Source organism: Neoarius graeffei, chromosome 27 (genome assembly GCF_027579695.1).
Source record: "Neoarius graeffei isolate fNeoGra1 chromosome 27, fNeoGra1.pri, whole genome shotgun sequence".
Lineage (NCBI taxonomy): Eukaryota > Metazoa > Chordata > Actinopteri > Siluriformes > Ariidae > Neoarius > Neoarius graeffei.
In genome coordinates, this window is record NC_083595.1 from 51,195,639 (window position 1) to 51,217,863 (window position 22,225).

The following is a 22,225-nucleotide window of genomic DNA, read 5'->3' on the forward strand; positions in this document are numbered from 1 at the left end:
GGAACCCCCCACCCCCCCGCATCTTCCAGGGTCAGACTGTGTTCACTGTGAATCGCCTGCTTGACTCCCGCCGGGTCCGCGGCGGGTTGCAATATCTGGTGGACTGGGAGGGCTATGGTCCTGAGGAGCGCTGCTGGGTTCCTGCTCGGGATGTCCTTGATAAAGAACTATGTCGGGACTTCCATTCGGCCCATCCGGATCGCCCTGGGAACGTCAGGAGACGCTCCTAGAGGGGGGGGTCCTGTTAGGACTAGGACTGTTTTGGCCTCTAGAGGCCGCTGTTATTTCCTTTTCATGTCGTGTTTATTTTGGCCTCTAGAGGCCGCCACTGTTCCTGTGTTTTGTGTTTGTGTTAATTGCCTAATTATCTTCACCTGTGTCCTTAATTAGTTTGTCTATTTATACCCCTGAGTTCAGTCCTCTTGTCACGGAGTCTTTGTGCTGTTATGTTTATCTCCAGTTTCCTTTGTACTGTGTTTTATGATCTTCTTAGCTTTTGAATTTTTGCACTTTGCTTTTCTTTTGGATTATACTCTTTGGTTTTTTTTGTCTTTTGTTTTGCCCTGTATATAGTGTATATAGTTTAAATAAACCTTTTGATTCTTTTTCTACTTCCGCCTCACGCCTCTGCATTTGAGTCATCCCCCTGGTGGCCTAGTGGGGGTTTGCTGGATTATCACACCAACGAACCAGGTTCGAATCCCAGCTAAACCCTAACAGCTGTTTCACAGATCCACGGTTTCTGGTGTGATCCAGAGCTCGGGTTACTCTCGATCTGGAGTTTCTCGTGTTCTCCCCACGTTTGCTTGGGTTTCCTCATTTCTCAGGGTTCTCCAGATTCCTCCCACCACTTAAAAACATGCATTTTGGTGAATTAGGGATGCAAAATTGCTTCGAGGTGTGAATGTGCTTGTGCACCATGAGGGACTGGTGTCCCATTCGAGGTGCATACGTCCTCCTGCCTTGTTTTCCAGGTCTAAGCTCCAAATCCACTGCAACTGCAACTCTGATCAGGATAACTGAACATGAATGAATGAATGAATGAATGATGAACACTTTTAAATGGTGAAACTTGTAAAGTTAAATATATGTTGTCGTCCCAACGCCCTCTTATGGAGACACGCAGAAAGCAGAAATGCTTAATTATGACTCAATTATTTCTCCATATCCTAATGTATTCTGATTTGCAGATAAATGTGTTATATCTGTACACGGTTCAGTATTATGGAAATAAAAAGGCGAGATGCCTCGGCTTCAGCTGTGACTCTGTGAGGAAGTGCCGCGCCTGCAGCTGTCCTGCCTGTTTACCCGCCCACCTCTGTGCCGCTGGGAGGACGCTGAATGAACACTTGGCATGGCGGGCAGGATCTCCATGGTTACCGAGGCTTAGGTTTGAGTGACACATGGGTGGAGGGGGCGTCTCTGACTGGCTGTGGTGCGAGCTGCAATACCAGCCTGGGTGCACGTTGGCAGGAAGCCCAGAACTGGGAGGCGGGAAAGGAAGACATGGAGTTATTCAGTTATTTATGGGGGGGGGTTTACTAATTCTCAGATACATTAAACATGTTTATAGACATAAAATGACAGGAGATTAATGATGGAGACAGAGTGGGTATGGGCTGGCTCAAGGGTGTAAAAAAAACATGATAAAAATGAAGACAGGATTGAGAGTTCTTCTGATTTGATTTACTGTTAAACAAATACAAATGTTAGGAATTGTAATAAACAATAAAATCCAGGAATATTAAATACAAATATACAAATAAATCATACTGTGATAAATCTAAAGAAACCCAAACAGCTCTGGAGGTCATTTCCTGTCAGAAGTAATCCCATGATGATCATCTCCAACTGTGATTGTAACACAACAATCCACTTTTCTCTTTTCATTTTATAACCAAAATTAACAATTTATTTATTTAAAACTTTTATACCAACGTGCAGCATATCGCTCTTGGAATATAATTGAACAAGCGACGCCAGAGACCTGGGGCGGAGCTGAAAAATGAGTAAGATGCATAAAATGGCCCCTAAAATGAGACGCAAGGCACGATCTGGATGTGTCGATAACAGTTTGTGACAGTGTGACAGGATGAAAATAAAAGTGATGCAAAATTTGTTTTATTTCACATTTCTGATGGATTTACACCTCATACAGTGTGCATTTAGTCAGTCATTTAAGAAAGTATCATTCATCATATAACAGATGTACTGTGTGTTATTAAAGCCTCAACACACAAAAGGCCAGGCTTGAAGGCGTGTGTGAGAGAGAGAGAGAATCGTGTACAAACAATAGCAATGGCAATGTTGGATTCTCTCAGCCACGCCCCTCGTATGGGTCCAGACCCTCCCACTAGCACCACACCCAACAGTATGACTACTGTATACAGTCCAGCTATAATAAGATCTGAATAATAATTATTATGGCCAGGTTCTTGCCTGAACTGATAATCGCATCATCAGTTTTTCTTTGGCTAATCAGACGCACAGTACACCACCACACTTGCTGGAGTAGTTGGGGATTAAGTACCTTGCTCAAGGGCACTTGAGTCAATCCTGCTGGTTCAGGGAATCAAACCAGCAACCTTTTAGTCCCTAAACAGCTTCTCTAACCATTTGGCTATGGCTTCCCAAATTCAGAAAAGGCTTAAAGTCACAGTGGGTCACTTATTTTTGCCAGCACTCCATGAAATATCTCTAACTCTCTGTCTAATAAACTTAACATTGGATTTTAAATCCAAGCAAGACTGTGAAATGATGGTGATGATGATGATCAATAATGAATTGCTTTAATGGTCGAAATAGTCAGAGAGAGAGAGAGAAATATTTGACCGACACCCCTCCCAACATCCACTTAAGGAACTGCAGGTTGATGGAGGCTGCTGAAATGTTCTGCCATTATTTCAGCCCATTATCATCAAACCATGTTAAACATCTCATCTCATCTCATTATCTCTAGCCGTTTTATCCTGTTCTACAGGGTCGCAGGCAAGCTGGAGCCTATCCCAGCTGACTACGGGTGAAAGGCGGGGTACACCCTGGACAAGTCGCCAGGTCATCACAGGGCTGACACATAGACACAGACAACCATTCACACTCACATTCACACCTACGCTCAATTTAGAGTCACCAGTTAACCTAACCTGCATGTCTTTGGACTGTGGGGGAAACCGGAGCACCCGGAGGAAACCCACGCGGACACGGGGAGAACATGCAAACTCCGCACAGAAAGGCCTTCGCCGGCCACGGGGCTCGAACCCAGACCTTCTTGCTGTGAGGCGACAGCGCTAACCACTACACCACCGTGCCACCCACCATGTTAAACATCTGAAATAAATTATAATTACTGCAGAGCTCCAAGAAAGAGAACAGATGAAGGTTTGTATTACAAAGGCTCAGAGTAATAAATCAGTTATAGCTGCGACAACATTTGGAGACTGACACTGTTATTGGCCTTTAGTTACATCGATGAGTTGAGTTATTAAGATTCATGACGGTGTACAACCCCGATTCCAAAAAAGTTGGGACAAAGTACAAATTGTAAATAAAAATGGAATGCAATAATTTACAAATCTCAAAAACTGATATTGTATTCACAATAGAACATAGACAACATATCAAATGTCGAAAGTGAGACATTTTGAAATTTCATGCCAAATATTGGCTCATTTGAAATTTCATGACAGCAACACATCTCAAAAAAGTTGGGACAGGGGCAATAAGAGGCTGGAAAAGTTAAATGTACAAAAAAGGAACAGCTGGAGGACCAAATTGCAACTCATTAGGTCAATTGGCAATAGGTCATTAACATGACTGGGTATAAAAAGAGCATCTTGAAGTGGCAGCGGCTCTCAGAAGTAAAGATGGGAAGAGGATCACCAATCCCCCTAATTCTGCGCCGACAAATAGTGGAGCAATATCAGAAAGGAGTTCGACAGTGTAAAATTGCAGAGTTTGAACATATCATCAAAAGATTCAGAGAATCTGGAAGAATCTCTGTGCGTAAGGGTCAAGGCTGGAAAACCATACTGGGTGCCTGTGATCTTCGGGCCCTTAGACGGCACTGCATCACATACAGGCATGCTTCTGTATTGGAAATCACAAAATGGGCTCAGGAATATTTCCAGAGAACATTATCTGTGAACACAACTCACCGTGCCATCCGCCGTTGCCAGCTAAATCTCTATAGTTCAAAGAAGAAGCCGTATCTAAACATGATCCAGAAGCGCAGACGTCTTCTCTGGGCCAAGGCTCATTTAAAATGGACTGTGGCAAAGTGGAAAACTGTTCTGTGGTCAGACGAATCAAAATTTGAAGTTCTTTATTGAAATCAGGGATGCCGTGTCATTCGGACTAAAGAGGAGAAGGACGACCCAAGTTGTTATCAGCGCTCAGTTCAGAAGCCTGCATCTCTGATGGTATGGGGTTGCATTAGTGCATGTGGCATGGGCAGCTTACACATCTGGAAAGACACCATCAATGCTGAAAGGTATATCCAGGTTCTAGAGCAACATATGCTCCCATCCAGACGACGTCTCTTTCAGGGAAGACCTTGCATTTTCCAACATGACAATGCCAAACCACATACTGCATCAATTACAGCATCATGGCTGCGTAGAAGAAGGGTCCGGGTACTGAACTGGCCAGCCTGCAGTCCAGATCTTTCACCCATAGAAAACATTTGGCGCATCATAAAACGGAAGATACGACAAAAAAGACCTAAGACAGTTGAGCAACTAGAATCCTACATTAGACAAGAATGGGTTAACATTCCTATCCCTAAACTTGAGCAACTTGTCTCCTCAGTACCCAGACGTTTACAGACTGTTGTAAAGAGAAAAGGGGATGTCTCACAGTGGGAAACATGGCCTTGTCCCAACTTTTTTGAGATGTGTTGTTGTCATGAAATTTAAAATCACTTAATTTTTCTCTTTAAATGATACATTTTCTCAGTTTAAACATTTGATATGTCATCTATGTTCTATTCTGAATAAAATATGGAATTTTGAAACTTCCACATCATTGCATTCCGTTTTTATTTACAATTTGTACTTTGTCCCAACTTTTTTGGAATCGGGGTTGTACGACTTCTGGTCTCTTTGTGATGATATATGGGTTCCAGTCTCTGCAACGGTATATTCAGGTCACTCTACAGTGCATGTGTGGTGTGTTGCAGTTTCTGTGACAGTGTTTAAAGATGTCTACAGTGAGATTATGGTGTACGTTGCAGTCTCTAAGAGTCGAGTCAAAAAAAAGTTTCTTTAAGACGTGTCTTCTGGTCTCTCTCCAGCAGTGCACGCTCCATATATATAAAATTAAAATTTATTTACACCGGAAGATATTTGTATACCAATTTGTTCTTTGGTGAACCCATCCTTCTTTTTAAACTTTATCTGCACTTATTTTTGTCATATTATGCTGCCCTCTGCTGGCTATAACTTGCTCATCCACCTTCAACAGGACCTGGTCAGAATCAACACAAGCCAAAGTCATCACCTGGCCACTTTTATAACCATAAATAAAGAAAACAATATATGTTTTGGCAATCTTGATATTTAATTCTGTAGTAAGCGCTCAGGGCAGTAAAGCAACAACATTGTAGGTAAATGTAGGGACACAGGACAGAGAGAGCAAAGAGACGACGCCCTTCCACCCTCTGAAATCCATCAGGGGAACAGGAACAATGTGTGTAGTTTAACGTTTAAAAAAGAAAAACTTTTATATAAATAACTTCAGAATAATTTGAAATAGATCTAAAAAGTTTTTGGAGCAACAGTAACTGTAAGAAACTAAAGACAAACAAAACAAAAATGCAACAAACAAACAAAAAGAATGAAGTGGGATCAGTTTCTCATCAGCGGTTTCTCAACGGAGCGTGTGCATGTGTTCTCAGCATAAAAAACCCTGAGTAAACTATCAAGTCATAAAGGTTAAATCAATTAACTTTGGAATTAATATCATTCCAAATTTCCAAATATAAGGGCCTCTGGAATGTGTTTGGATTAAAGACAAAAACAAACAAACAAGTAATGATTTTAGAACATAATCCAAGAGGCAGTTTGCTCAGAATGCAATAATCCACAGTTATGAAGAGAACTTGGTTGTTTTATTCTACCAATTTTTGGTAACAGTGATCATGTTCTGGAGGAAAAAATAAAATCAATCATGCACAATGTTATTCTGTTGATGTTTGTTAGGGTGACTGTTCTGCAGAGATCAGGCGACGCTGAGCAGGAAACTGCCTTGCTGCAGGTGGCACTAGTCTGTTACTGCTGTTTGCACTCTGCAGGCTGGGCTTCTCCGCTCTAAACAAGAAGGAAAGCACGAACAAACATTAAAACTCACTAAAACCAGTTCGGAAGGATCAAAGAGGTGTTAAAACATGAAATATAGCACAATACATCAGACACTAAATTTCACACCATCTATTATTTTTAAACAGTCTTCAAATTTTAAAAACATATGGTCAGGAGAACATTTTTAATATACATTATTTTATATGGACGAGTGTTTTACTGGGAAATACACCACTCGTATTTTTCATCCGAGCTCCATCCAGGACATGGAGAACCAAAACCGGGACATAAATCTCTATACGTCACTCATGAGGAAACTGATGAATTGTTTTGATAAATATGGGGACTTTTTGTTTGTGAATGCGTCAATATGATTTAAACAAACAAACAAACAAACAAAACCCGCTGGCTTGAAGATATGAAGTTTATCTTCTCACATTGAAAAATTTCACATTGCTGAGCAACATTTAAATATTAGCTGGCTTTTATTTTTCGTGGTCTATCAGATATATTCCATTCAGCTAACATGATACTGAACGAGTTGAAGACGAGTAGCTGAATGGAATATATCTGATATACCATGAAAAAAAAAAAAAAGCCAGACATTATTATTATTATAATAATACACATTCATTTTGGGTGTTCAGCGTGTCTCTCTTTCAAAATTCTCTCAAAATCTTCTGTGTTTAACAAAGCAAACCTAGTGGCCATGTTTGTTTACAAATTGTCACAGTCGCTCACTAGCGCAGAGGTTTTACGTCTCCGACGTGTGATGTCATGTTGTCTTGACAACCACGCAATATCGTAAACCATATTCAACGCTCATTCTCCATTGGGTAGAGTGACGTAATACACGTAGGATATGCGATATGCTAACAATATTGCATACTATTGAAATAAACGAATAAAACCTGCTAGAAGGGAATAGAACACGATTTTATTCCATTGAAAAAAAAAAGTGCCCTGTATGTATAATAATTCCTGATCTTTCACTCCGATGACGTCACTCCCAGTGTTTTCCCGCTGACCAGACACACGTTGTAAAAATGGCAAACTGGTTCAAAATTAAAATTCTTTTGATTAACTTGCATATTTTTTTGAGGATGTGTCCATATAATAAAGAACATTACACAGTGGCATGAAGATACTCGTGTTGAAAAAAAATATACATTCACTACTTGAAGATAAACTTCATATCTTCGCACAACTGTGTAACGTCTTCTATATCTACACATTTTGTTTAGAACCACTGCCCCCCCCCAATTTGAAATTCGATAGCTCTGGCGGAGTTTCTGTTTATTCCTGAAGGGTCAACAAAGTCTTAGCTCCATAGATTAAACATTTGATTAAGCTAATTATCCTTAATTATCTTGGGGAGTAACAGATAATTCTGCATTTTGAAGAGAAATCAAACAGCGCCTGTTGAGGGAGGAGCCTTATCAGCTGACTTTCCAGGATGCCACATCATCGAATCCTGTTGAAGGAGTGTTCCATGGGTGCAAGTATAAAATTTTCAAAAACCTGAAAAGTCTGACAAGGTCAGATGTGCATGGCACAGCCATGCGGGGGGGGTGTTTACAAAGGGGGGTAGGCCTAGTCTGGCTAACGCGACAAAGCTCTCCGAGCTATTGGTCTGGCCAAGATATTAAGCCCAACCGTTTCCCAGAGCCCGTGGTTGACCCGCCTCCCTGAAATGCCTCAGTTTGCTACTGGTCGAAGCCAGAAAAGGCTGTGACGAAGCTTAAACCAATCACATCACTTTCCTCTGACGTATGCGACGCGACGGGGCTAACTGGTAGATTAAACTCTTACTGAAGCCGGTCGGGAGCAAGGCGAAAACGTCCTTCCTTTCAATAAATACCTCCAGGGCTACTCTTTGCTCCGTTTTCAATGAGAACTTCCTGTTGAATGCTTTCAATACAGCATCTATGCGTAATAGATGCGGAAGCGTGAATGAAGCGCTTCCGGCATAGATTCTGTAAACGATCTATGGCTTCCGGTCGCAGTTCTACTACGTCACTGCCTTGAACACGCCTCTACCCAGGGCCGTTGGAGATGCTCAAAGTTGATTGTTTCCCGATTTTTCGGGAGCTTGGAAGAGCTGTAGATAGCTTGCCTGGCCAGACTAAGCTCGCAACAGGCCCTCGTGTTGCGTCACGCTTAGGATGGGCGGGCCCAGGCTAGGGTGAGCCCCCCTTAGGGCTCGAAAAAAAATTTAAATTACAAGTTAAAATGGTTGTCTCTCATGCAAACATTTATAATATTAATAGTTATATGATTTGCATATTCACATCAAATGTTTAATACATTTCATCTGAAATAAATATTTCAAAACATCTAGCAACTACTAATGTTGAAACAATCATTTTTAATATGCTTTTGCTGTGATACCTTTTTTACAATATATACACTGGGATAGCGGTGTTGATTTGGTCGAACTATGTGCGTGAAACATGATATCACACACGTATAACACCGTGAAACAACGGGCTAGTCAGGACCGCTTGTCGGTGAGCGGCGTATAAATTGAATGAGGTTTGTGGCGAAGACGAGATGAAAAGATTTGTCTCGTGCAGAGACTGTACCGTGGTAACCCGGTAATACGCCGAGAGTGAGACAGTGAGAGGGCCACCCCCCCGAAAATCTCAACGGATTTACACGATTTAGAAAAATGACTTTTTCAGAACCGAAAAAAAACGGAGCTTCCGGCACATGCCGGAAAACTTGCACCCATGGTGTTCTGATGTTGAGGATCCGTCAAATTCGACCAAGAACCGAGTCCTTCATTCAGAGACTTTTCAATGCCTGAGCACTGAAAGCTCATGAGTTTTAAATTGTTTAAATATCAGATACGAGTTAGTAATGTTCATGTTTGTCATCACAGATTTAACCAACTAATGTGTCTTTATGCTGATTACTCCAAATCTATAAAGGACTATACAACTATAGTCTGATTTAAAAGTAAAGAATTTAATTTCATGTTAAGAAGAAGAAGAAATCTTTATTTGTCACATGCACACTCAAGTACAGTGAAATTCATCCTTTGCATTTAACCCATCTGAAGCAGTGAACACATACACGCGCACACACCCAGAGCAGTGGGCAGCCACACCAGAGCACCCGGGGAGCAGTCAGGGGTTCGGTGCCTCGCTCAAGGGCACCTCAGCCCAAGGCCGCCCCATGTTAACCTAACCTGCATGTCTTTGGACTGTGGGGGAAACCGGAGCACCCGGAGGAAACCCACGCGGACACGGGGAGAACATGCAAACTCCACACAGAAAGGCCCTCGCCGGCCGCTGGGTTCGAACCCTTCTTGCTGTGAGGCGACAGCGCTAACCACTACACCACCCTACCGCCAGTGTAAATATGGTGTAAACAGCCATATTGACGATGTTATGTGCCAAACTTGGGGTTCTCGACATCTTCCCGAGTTTCCAGGGGAGAAATTCTAGTCTGAGTTACAGAGTTTGTTGAAAATAGCACTCTCGTCTAAAAAAAAAACCATAATGACACCGAGTGTCAGCACCGTCTCGCATTTTAGTCAATTTGCTTAATAGGAGTCATAATAAAAGTGAAATTGATCCTTTTGGTTCATTTACTACTTTTTTTTTTTTTTTAAAAACACTCATGGAGGTTCGTGGAAGGCTGAAAACGTCCTTATAAAACTCTTTCAGTCATTCATTAGTCAGATATGTGGTGAAGGTAAAAAGCTAAAAAGAACAGACGGAGTGTGTGTTGGAACCACAAAAAGCACCCGAGCCAGCACTAAACAATCATTTAGTTCATTATATAAATAACTAATTTAAAAAAAAAAAACACAAACAAACAAAAAAAAAAACACTTTATGTATCTCACCCGGCGTTCATTTTCTCCGTCTGTTCGTCGATACAAATCTCCAGAACACATCCCCTCTGCAGCACTACAGCTCTGTCACTGGGCTCAGTTTAGCAGTTCACGTCTACAAAAAAACCCGCTGCATTTCAAAACACACGCGTGTTTGATTCACTTCCTGGACGTGAGTCGATTCAGAGTGGTATCACTTTCTCACTAAAGTTCACCTGGTGACAGATCGAGACCGCATCGCTCTGATGCTCTCCGACCCGAGCATGGCACAACCGCTGCGGTGGAGAACACAGCAGGGCTCCATTCAAAGAGATTAAAAACAACAACCTGCTGATTTTGATAAGCAGCTTTCATGACTAATTAAAACAGTCTTCCATTACCTCGCTCCTGCGCAACTATTTTAAGAGATAATGTGCAAATTAAATCAATAAAGCATGGTGGTGGTAGTTTACAACATGAAAAACATGCATTCGGACCGGAAAGGAGGCGGGGCAAGCACAAGGATCATGGTAGTGCGTGCGTGCGTGTGTGTGTGTGTGTGTGTGTGTGTGTGTGTGTGTGAGTTCATGACATTTCTAACTTACCTAGAAATACATGGAGTGACAAATGACTTATGCCTGTAATTGGAAGGATGGAAAAGGAGAACAAGCACAATGAAAATTAAACTTAAACTTTTGAAACAAACAGGATGGATGTAAACAGCTTAAATAAATAAATAAATAAATAAATAGATAAACCCAAACAAACAGGAGAACTGATTACGGAGCAACAGAAACAGTCTGATTAAAACAACTTACACTTAAATAGGTGCAAAATTACGTGGTTTTTGAAGTCCCAGAAAACTTTAATATGCGATTCTTTTCTTAGAACGTGTATCTTGGTCATGCAGGCAGTAGGGATGCAGGAAAACCATTTTTAGGTGCTTGTTCATACCAACGCCGAGACGGAAATGAGTAACCTAGTTAGTGTTAATCAACCAGAGGCATCATGAAACATTTTATTTCACTTCATTTATGCTTTCCCAGTTTAAACAGCGGCCGTGAAAGATGCACAGCGAGTCGATTTTAAATTAATCATCTTATCTAGCTACATTAGTTACCTTGGCTTAAGTATAATTGGGGGTGTTCACACGGCACATATCTGCATCGATGCTGCACCGATGTATTTTGTTGCGATATATCTTACTAGGGGTCGACCGATAATCGGCCTGGCCGATATTCTGCATTTTTAGGGTTATCGGTATCGGCCATAATTTCCACCGATATGCCGATAACATGCCTTTTTGCAGCCATTTCGTTCCTAACGCAACTGTCACTGCATGTCCTTTCCTGCACTCGCCTCTCTGAGTTCAAGAACACGGTCCCGCCTACCACAACATCTGATTTGTTTGGCACAAGAGATATAGCCAATCGACACGCGTAGCTAAACGCTGTGAACTGTTTCAAGGCGGCCGTACGGGCACTCGGGCAGAAGCGGCACAAGGGATACAGCCAATCAACACGCGTAGCTAAACGCTGTGAACTGTTTCAAGGCGGCCGTACGGGCACTCGGGCAGAAGCGGCACAAGGGATACAGCCAATCAACACGCGTAGCTAACCGCTGTGAACTGTTTCAAGGCAGCCGTATGGGCACTCGGGCAGAAGCAGATCCCACTTCAAGGTAAGGGCACGCTGCTTTTGCCGCAATAAGTCACAAACACACAAGTTGCAAAAGCACAACATCATTATATGTTTACATTCTTCATCTACTACTCATTAAAATTGTCCATTTGCGTCTGTGTAGCCAGGCAAACTTAGCTTACGGAAGGAAGCATTTGAATTAGCCTACAACCAACTAGTCTCGCTGAAACTACATGTAATGCTTCCTAGGCTTGGGCATTAAAAGCATTAGAATGTAGATGGTTACTTGTTAAGTTGTTACATAATAGGGAGTGATAGCCGACTTTATGTCTGATTTTACTTTTTAAAAAATGCTGCAGGGAGCTCCCTACACTTGATTTGTTATTTAAAAACTACTTGAAGTTGGTAAGTCTTACTTAGTTCTTAGCGTAAAAGAATCCAGAGTGTATTTTCATTTATTTTCCACTGAAAATGGTGAGCTGTAATATAGTAGGGAGTGATTTATTTTTTTATTGGTGAATATTTATTTTATTATTATTTTATTTCTCATTTTATTCTAACTAATGTTTGACTTTATTATACAAATGCTGCTGGCATCTCCCTGCACAAAATTTCATGTTCAATTTTACAATTAAACATACATTTCTTGGATATGAAGGTCTGTGTCAGTGTGTGCTATGTTTAATTTCATGTGAATAATAATGTTTACATTTATCGGTTGCACATATCGGTTATCGGCATCCCGATTCCATAATAATCGGTATCGGTATCAGCCCTGAAAAAAAACATAATCGGTCGATCCCTATATCTTACACCGGTGTAAATTTTGTGGAGCGTTCACACGTCACAAACCTGCTTACTAGAGAGAAGCGTGTTAGCACCAGTGCAGCCCCACTTGCGGTCACATGGCAGTTTTTGCGACCGTGCTATACAATAGTAATAATACGGAAATTAAATATGCACATGCGTGAAAATGTACTTCCTTTTCCTGGTTGTCATGGCATCACCAAGTGCCAGGAAAACAACGTGGATGAAGACACCAGTGTTGCCAGATACTGCTGACGTTTTCCAGCCCAAATGTTCAAATCCGCCAAAATGCACTTAAAACCGCCCAATCTGGCAACACTGGAAGACACGCAGTTCTGTTGTTGATATTCGCCATTTTGGAAACGCAAAATGCCAGGATGCAAATTATGCAATGCCCGTATGTAATCAACTCTCCTCACGCGTAGCGAGTCTACCCCTGTAGCGTTCAGACGTCCCATTTTATATCGGTGCTGCCCCGCAAACTAGCATTTACTCCGGAGTAAATTTCTTAAACCACCTCCCGAGCAGGGTTAGATTTGCACCAGTTTAAGCAGCTTTCAGGGGCTACACCGGTATAACTTTGTACCGTGTGAACGCTTTACCGGGGCGGCCCCGGTGCTACACCGGAGTAAAAGTTGCCGTGTGAACACCCCTATTGCCATGGTGAAAAGGGGTGCGTGTTTTCACTATACTGGAATCCCTTATTGTCAATGGCCAAAAGCAGATAGATGATCATCAATAACATCATACTGGTTAAGAAGTGCCATTTTCACTCACTTAACATTGCCTGGAGAGATTTTTCTCATCTAGTCAGCATTTGCTGCGAGCAGTACATTTCTCATGCTGGGTTTTGTGCTCAAGATGGTTTATCAGGTTACTTGTAATGTAGGAAGATGCTCCAGTAGACGCTTTCACAAAGTACAATCTGTCATCATTAATCGTCACCACGTCACCCTCATCTCTTACACCTCTTCATGCAATTTCATCTAACTAAAAAGTGTAATATATACACACAGTACATTTCTATTGTAATTGTACCTCTTCGTGCAACTTCAGTTCATTACAGTGCAATACAAATTTCATTTTTTCTCTTAATGCAATAGACACATTCTAAATACTGTATAATTATGTATATTGCAGAGCTATATATTTCCATCCACATTCACTGGATATGAGCAATCGTGCACTCTGATTGGCTACTCTACTACTAGGCTATCAGCTCATACACAGTGAATAGAGAAAAACAAAATGGCGGAGCACGTTGCTGAACCAACAGAGGACGATATAAAAAACTCTACTCGAAAACAAAACCCCAAAAATTGTCAAGTATTTAAAAGAAACAGAAATAGCTAAAAGAATATAGTTGTTTTTTTTGTGGCAGTAATGCACCTTTAAGTTGGTTTGCCAACCACTAAAGAACAACAGCCAAAAAAAAAAAAAAATACAAAAACCGCAACAAAATAGGGAATGAAAGTACTGGATGGCAAGACAGGGTATCTGCACATTTCTGATAACCAAAAATAATACTTTTTAAGGCCATTTTAAGACCTGTGAGAATAAAAAAATAAGACCACTACCGCGGGGAAAAAATATTTTAAAAAATCAGACTCTAGGCTATTATGGTCAAAGCACATTTATATTTTAATCAGTGCATCTCCAGTTTACGAACAGAATCTTGTCTTTCCCACAAGTAAACGATTTTGCATATTCAGAATCAGGGAACATTACCCTGAAGACGGTGCCCACGTCTTCGTTCGAATTGTAGGAGTGGTGTTGGTCAATCGTTTGCAGAACCCACAGTATTTCAGCCTTAAGTGTAGCGGTCGAGGCGAAAGCACCGAAGGCACTTGTGCTGGGAGAAGTAGGCACCGAAGGGAAAGTGGGCTTTGCGCTAACGTTTGCAACCGGTGCTGCAAACATCTGCATGGGAACTGTTGTTACCTGACTGGCGGCAAAGCGTTTATGCTTTTCCCCTTTCATGTGAGCGTCAAGGGCAGTAGAGCCCATTGTTCCCAACTTTGTGTCTTTCTTGCAGAGTTTACACCGAGCTTCATTTTCGGACGTTGCTTTTGACAACCAACCGCTATATTTCTGGTCCTCAAGCCACTTGTCCCTAAACTTACACTTCCCCATCCTACATGTCTACCACGCTAAAGAAACCACTTCTTCGTCTTTTCCCACAACACTATAAGGAAAACACCGCCCCCTAAGTGTTGTGTGACGCCTGTACTTTTAGGTACAGAGCGGTCTTTTTGCCATCTTCTTGTTACACATTGACGTGTGCTGTTTGAACAACGTTAGCACGGAAAAAAAAAATGTACAAACATATATTTTTGTGCCCCGATGAAATTTAATGCCACCCATATGAAAATTAATGCCACACTTCGAAATATTAGCAAAATATAAGCCTATTTAAGGCCTTAAACGCCATATATCAGACTTTTTAAGGATCCGCTGACACCCTGCAAGAACACGTTTTTTTATTTTTCGAGAGTTATCACATTTTTCACAAATTGCTCCTGTCATTTCACTGGGTTGTTTACATTCTAAGCGGAAATTATTTTGTCAGACGTTTTGTATAAAGTTTTTATTTACTGAATTTGCAAAAAATAAAAATGCTCCGGTTCTCAAAATCCAGTGAACATGGATACAATAAAAGTTATTTCATTCAAATCTCGTCGTACATGGATTACAGACAACTTGGTGCTACGGTACGCGCCTCGTCAGCTATCAGCTCATGTACGACTTGATTTTGCGGAATAACTTAATTATGCAGTGTATGTTGCAGATATTTCATTCTGTATATTGTGTACTTACTGCAGAGCATTCTATCATCACATTTTTTTAAAATTCCATTTATTACATTCTATTTTATTCCCTTTCTTTTCTTTTTTACTACCCCCCCAACTATCATCACAGCTTACAGAGCATTGCAATAAGCATTTCACTGCATGTTGTACCATATATGATTGTGTATGTGACGAATCTGAATTTGAAAGACTTTCCAATGATACTGGATCGAAATCTGATGCCCATATCGCTATCAATACATCCCAAGTCCTAGTTTCCAAGATTTAGCCTCACCAATAACTTTTAAAACCACTAATCGATCCTGCTTGACTGCTCTCTTCTACCCCCTTTCCACCAACATGAACTCTGTGCTAGTTCTGTTCAGAGCTGGTTCAACGTGAGAACCTTCACCGAACCGGTTTGCTTTTCCACGGGAAAATTAAGCCAGAATTTTTAACAGCTGCCGAAGTATATTTGGCGACACATTTTAGGAAATACACTACCGTTCAAAAGTTTGGGGTCACCCAGACAATTTTGTGTTTTCCATGAAAAGTCACACTTTTATTTCCCACCACAAGTTGTAAAATGAATAGAAAATATAGTCGAGACATTTTTCTGGCCGTTTTGAGCATTTAATCGACCCCACAAATGTGATGCTCCAGAAACTCAATCTGCTCAAAGGAAGGTCAGTTTTATAGCTTCTCTAAAGAGCTCAACTGTTTTCAGCTGTGCTAACATGATTGTACAAGGGTTTTCTAATCATCCATTAGCCTTCTGAGGCAATGAGCAAACACATTGTACCATTAGAACACTGGAGTGAGAGTTGCTGGAAATGGGCCTCTATACACCTATGGAGATATTGCACCAAAAACCAGACATTTGCAGCTAGAATAGTCATTTACCACATTAGCAATGTATAGAGTGGATTTCTGATTAGTTTAAAGTGATCTTCTTTGAAAAGAACAGTGCTTTTCTTTCAAAAATAAGGACATTTCAAAGTGACCCCAAACTTTTGAACGGCAGTGTAAGTATGAACAACAAGAATGTTCTGTGAGCGATAAATAATAATGAACGGAACGTAGTGTACTATATCGCTAAAAGGAGCTGTGTTGTGCTGGAATAATTGGCTAAATGGAGGACCACATGAACCGAGAACTTTTACGCTTTAGACAGACAAATCACTGTGTCCATTAATGTCTTATCAATGTTACCATGACAACATGAAGCACTTGAGTCATGTCAGCATGTTCAGCTTTGCGAAAGCGCTTTTTTAAAGCCTATTTAACTGGTTATTAAAAAGACATTAATGCTTTGTGTACATTCAGTAAAAAATAAAAATAAATCAATAAAGATAAGCTTTTCCAAAATCTTTGGTTGTTGCTGATGGATAACATGCGTGATTTACCCCAGCACGATCCGAAATCACGTGTCGTAGACCATTTTTTGCTGGCCCTTTCCACCTGCTACTACCACAAGTACATTTCAGGCCTGTGGGAAGCACTGGTGGACTCTTGGATTAGACTGACTTGATGCTACACCAGTTCTGATCCCTTTTTTTTTTTTTTAAATAGTGAATGTCACAAAGCAGAGGCGATTCTAGAGTCTGTTGTGGCCCCAAGCAAAAATTTCCAGGGGGCCCTTCTGACCAGTGTTCATCACCAATATGTTAAAAATAATCTGACACCAACGAAAAATGTATGAAACCAAAGTTTTTTAAATTCCAAATGTGAAAATACAATGATAAAGAACAATAAAAACAATAAAAAACAAAATAAATAAGCCCTCAGGCCCCGACTCTCGGGGGGCCCCTGGGCCAGGGGGCCCCAAGCAGTTGCCTACCTTGCCTGTTCATAAGCTGCACGTCTGTCACAAAGTTTTAACTGGTCTTGTTGGTCATGATATCCCCCACCCCTAACCTAAGCGGTTCTTGACCCATATTGATGCTGCTCTCGAACCACTTTTCCTGGCCAAGATGCAATTCTTTGGCTGTTGAAACATGAACTCATCTCATCTCATTATCTGTAGCCGCTTTATCCTGTTCTACAGGGTCGCAGGCGAGCTGGAGCCTATCCCAGCTGACTACGGGTGAAAGGCGGGGTACACCCTGGACAAGTCGCCAGGTCATCACAGGGCTGACACATAGACCCAGACAACCATTCACACTCACATTCACACCTACGGTCAATTTAGAGTCACCAGTTAACCTAACCTGCATGTCTTTGGACTGTGGGGGAAACCGGAGCACCCGGAGGAAACCCACGCGGACACGGGGAGAACATGCAAACTCCGCACAGAAAGGCCCTCGCCGGCCACGGGGCTCGAACCCGGACCTTCTTGCTGTGAGGCGACAGCGCTAACCACTACACCACCGTGCCGCCCTGAAACATGAACTGGTTCAAGATTAGGAACCGGCTCTGAACCAGCCCTCCAACTGCCCTGGTGGCAAAGGGGGATTCTGGACTTTACATAATGCTCATGTTTGGGATCCTACGTTCATACTTTACTCGCTGTTCTCTGGGACTTTAAAAGAAAAATCAATACCAACCTTTATATCTCCATCCTCCTCATCTTCCTCCATATCATCCTCTTGATCCTAGTTCACACAAACACACATTTTATATCCAACAAGATACTTCTTAATCTGCCATAAACACAAAAAATAGAAAGGAAAAAAAAAAAGTGTGTATTACTAAAATCTCAACTTACCTCCTCTTCACCTTCATCGAGCTCTTCTTCCTCAAACTGTGAGAACACAATCACACAAACAAACAATTATGTGCACTGGTACGTACACACGTCATGAAAAAGTGTGACAGGGAACCTTGACAAAAGCACACATTGTTGAATAAAGCGGATATTTCACATACGCTATCGTCATCCTCCATCGCCTCTCCAGTGAAGTACAGGACAGCTCTTGGTACTATCCTCTCTCTGAAGAAATGGCCGACTTCAAAATCTGTGGCTAGAGTAATTTCAGTGTCCTCATCCTGTTAGCACATAAAACATTCACAGGGATGAATAACCAAAAAAAAAGCCATACCTCAGTACACCAGGCAACGTCAAAAACAGGAGGTTTACATGGCTAACTCATCTTGCGTACTAATGTTGAGTGATCAAATGGTGTTTTGCTCAAAAATGTTTAACACCAAGGTATAAAAAGTCACAATTATTCTCACTTGAAATGAATAAATTTTGTACAAAACTGATTAGGGAACATAAGCTGGAGTTAGTTGGGCTCTAAAACAAACAAACGTCTCTTTAGCTAACATTAATGACAAACAGAACACTGAAATCATTATGACCAACTCATAGACAAAATAACATTAATGGCTAATTAACCGTTAATCAACTAAAAGAAAATTTTCTACACCCTATAGCCTACTGCATTCCCACTCACAATGAAAACCGTATATTTAACAGTTATTCCAAGAAATCGAGTCGTACATGAGCTGACAGCCAATGATGCGCGTAGCACCGAGTTGTCTATAATCCATGTACGACGAGATTGAGTAGAATAACTGCTTTATTCTATCCACATTCACTGGATTTTGAGAAATGGAGCATTTTCATTTTTAGCAAATTCAATAAATAAAACTTTATACAAAACATCCAACAAAATCATTTCCGCTTAGAATGTAAACAAACCGGTGAAATCTCATCGCATCTCATTATCTGTAGCCGCTTTATCCTGTTCTACAGGGTCGCAGGCGAGCTGGAGCCTATCCCAGCTGACTACGGGCGAAAGGCGGGGTACACCCTGGACAAGTCGCCAGGTCATCACAGGGCTGACACATAGACACAGACAACCATTCACACTCACATTCACACCTACGCTCAATTTAGAGTCACCAGTTAACCTAACCTGCATGTCTTTGGACTGTGGGGGAAACCGGAGCACCCGGAGGAAACCCACGCGGACACGGGGAGAACATGCAAACTCCGCACAGAAAGGCCCTCGCCGGCCACGGGGCTCGAACCCGGACCTTCTTGCTGTGAGGCGACAGCGCTAACCACTACACCACCGTGCCGCCCCCAAACCGGTGAAATGACAGGAGCAATTTGTGAAAAAATGCGATAATTCTTGGGGTGGGGGAAGAAACGTTCTTACCATTAAATACTTTTAATCCATATTTTGTTGTGCTTTTTTTTTGTATATTTTGGGGTTTTGTTTTCGAGTAGAGTTTTTATTTCATCCTCGGTTGGTTCAGCAACACCATTTTGTTTTTCTCTACTCACGGCATATGAGCCGATATCCTAGTAGCAGAGTAGCCAATCAGAGCGCGTGTTTGCTCATATCCAGTGAATGTGGATAGAATAATCTCCATTATTATGCTGTAATGGTGTCGTGTTGGAATGGAAATAAAACGGCAAAATCTAAACGATAATCCTCCCCCATTGACCTAGTAACATTTATGGAAATCTTGTGTTATGGGTCCAGTGGGAATCAGAACCATCAGATTTGAGTTGTGGTGGTCATGACGATGCTGGCGGTGATGTAGCGATACCGTGATGGCACTTGTACTGCCTCAGTGCAAAAACAACCAGCACTGAACTCAAAACAACAAGCAAAGAAATCATCGGTAGATACCCTGGGAGTGCCGTACACATGGGATAAGTTCCAAGACCTAACGCAGATAACCAAAACCGCAGACAGGAGCAAACCATATATACAGTAAAAGCTTGCTTTCTGTGTACATGCACACCTATGATAAAGTTTCATACAACATGACAAACAGTAACTAATAATAATAAAATAAAACAATATACTGTATGTGCATGTGGTCTCTCTCTCTCTCTCTCTCTCTCGGGATTCTGACATTTGCACTTAACATTTTTATCAGAGCTGAGGCAGCGGACATGGATGCAAGTACAGAAACTTTTTATTTACACAGGATAGTCAAAACAACAAAAAACAATGGCAGAAACAAAACACAACGAGCATTGGCATGGAAAATAAAAACAAACGCAAGACAAACTAACAAACGCTGGGGTTCAAAGCGAGTAATAAGCAGTGTTGGGTACGTTACTTTCAAAAAGTAATTAGTTATAGTTACTAGTTACTTTTCCCAAAAAGTAACGGAGTTAGTAACGGAGTTACTTTGTCATAAAAGTAACTAATTACCAGGGAAAGTAATTATTCCGTTACATTTTGTTCCCCCTCAAAAAAAAATCAAATTCAATTAGTGTAATCATAATAAAAGTGAATGTTAAATGTGTTTAATGACTGAAATGGACACTTAACAGAACCAATTAGTAATGTTATCTACACTATATTAATATTTTTGTGGGACAATGTGAGATAAGACATCTATCAAATGTAATATATTTTTGTAGCTATTAAAATTATGTTACTAATTACTGGCCACTGACGAGGACAAACGCTTTGTTCCTCGACATAATGTGCATTGCACATAAACACTAGGGGTGGCACGGTTCACAAAAGTTGCGGTTCGGTACGTATTGCGGTTTGAGGTCTGCGGTTTGGTACGTATTGCGGTTTTTTTTTTTAAATCTTAAGTACTCTGTATTTGGGCATATAGCCTACTATTTACCTTAAGTAAACATAGTTTAGGATACAGCATTTAAGAGAGGTTAAAATTATAGTTACAATGAAATAATCATGCACAAACTGAGTTTGAGTTGACATAAGCACATTTTATGAACAATCTCTGATGAAAAGCCAGGTAGTATTTTGAAACAGCAAGAGGGAAGACATGGATGATTTCAACAGCTTTTTTATTTACTACAGTATTTATACAAAGTGTCAGGAGTGTTTGCTGCCATGTTGTGGCATCTAGAGGAACCAGGTGTCTTTTGTCACATACAGAGTTTTCATAATTGGAAGAAATAAAAATGAGTTCTTAAAGCTTACTTTTGAACAGATGTGTGTGTTAAAACTTAAACTTTTATGTGGCGACCAACCAACCACCTATATACAAAAACCGAATCAAAAACTCTTCTAATCCCTGAGAGTGAGGATGTATTTTTTCACTTGAAATTAAAGTGCAGTGTTTTGAAACGTATGGCTGGATTTCTTATCTAATCTTAAAGTGCCACTGTATTCTTAGAACGATTTATAACAAAATACACACACAGCCAATATAAAATATTGCAATAAAACCAATCACTGCACTGTTTAAAACAAACCTCCCCTCCCCTCGCCGGAAAAAAAAAAAAAAAAAATCTAGTTCGCCCATTATCCTGTGTCATTCTGAGATGCGCAGATAGACAGTAAAGGGAATTCCGAATTCCCTTTACTGTCTATCTGCGCATCTCAGAATGACACAGAATAATGGGCGAACTAGATTTTTTTTCCGGGCGCTGCGGTACGCCGGAAATCCGGCGCAGCGCCGGAACGCTATCACCCCTGTTCGCGCGAAAGAGAACCACGTGGTTTCATACGGGCATTCGGCTTTTTTTTTTTGGCGAACGTCTTAAATAGGGGTACCGCGGTTTATACGCGTATTGCACCGCAACAGACGTATCGTACGGTTCGGTTTTTTTCCCATAACCGTGCCAAGCCTAATAAACACTCTTGCCTTTTATTTCAAGTAATGAAAAGTAATGGCTGTATTTCCAATGTTGGGCTGACCGCTCGCCATCGCTGTGTCTTCCGATTGAAAGAGTGCGCCGTAGTGCAGTAGGCGTGGCCTACCTACGTATGTTGTCCAAATCTACTCTGATTGGCTTACTGTGCCGTTGTCTCGTGTCTCCCCGCCCCACACGAAAGCAGAGTAAAGAAAGGCTGAGCGAGCAGCGTGCCAGATGAGAACAGCTTTAAAGTAACGCATAGTATTTTATTGTAACGGGAACGGCGTTATAACGATGTAAAAAGTAATTAGTTAGATTACTCGTTACTAAAAAAAGTAA

At 41.2% G+C, this 22,225-nt stretch overlaps 2 protein-coding genes across 5 annotated transcripts in view; both read right to left on the bottom strand.

The window, feature by feature from the left end:
- The window catches only part of igdcc4 (immunoglobulin superfamily, DCC subclass, member 4), a 154,939-nt gene extending 153,565 nt beyond the window's left edge, over positions 1 to 1,374 (bottom strand). Inside the window, exon 1 of the mRNA XM_060911564.1 lies at positions 1,317 to 1,374. Within this exon, the coding sequence (XP_060767547.1) occupies positions 1,317 to 1,374 (58 nt within the window). The remainder of the gene's footprint in view (positions 1 to 1,316) is intronic.
- A 4,159-nt stretch (positions 1,375 to 5,533) lies between these two features.
- The window catches only part of nap1l4b (nucleosome assembly protein 1-like 4b), a 48,776-nt gene continuing 32,084 nt past the window's right edge, over positions 5,534 to 22,225 (bottom strand). For 3 of the 4 annotated variants that reach the window (XM_060911627.1, XM_060911630.1, XM_060911628.1), the window contains 4 exons: positions 18,223 to 18,342; positions 18,062 to 18,097; positions 17,901 to 17,948; positions 5,534 to 6,305 (listed from right to left, as the gene is read on the bottom strand). In XM_060911627.1, coding sequence (XP_060767610.1) covers positions 6,267 to 6,305; positions 17,901 to 17,948; positions 18,062 to 18,097; positions 18,223 to 18,342 — 243 coding nt within the window. In that variant the 3' untranslated portion in view covers positions 5,534 to 6,266. Of the gene's footprint in view, positions 6,306 to 10,723; positions 10,757 to 17,900; positions 17,949 to 18,061; positions 18,098 to 18,222; positions 18,343 to 22,225 lie in introns of all 4 variants that reach the window. The other variant, XM_060911629.1, reaches the window with a different exon arrangement.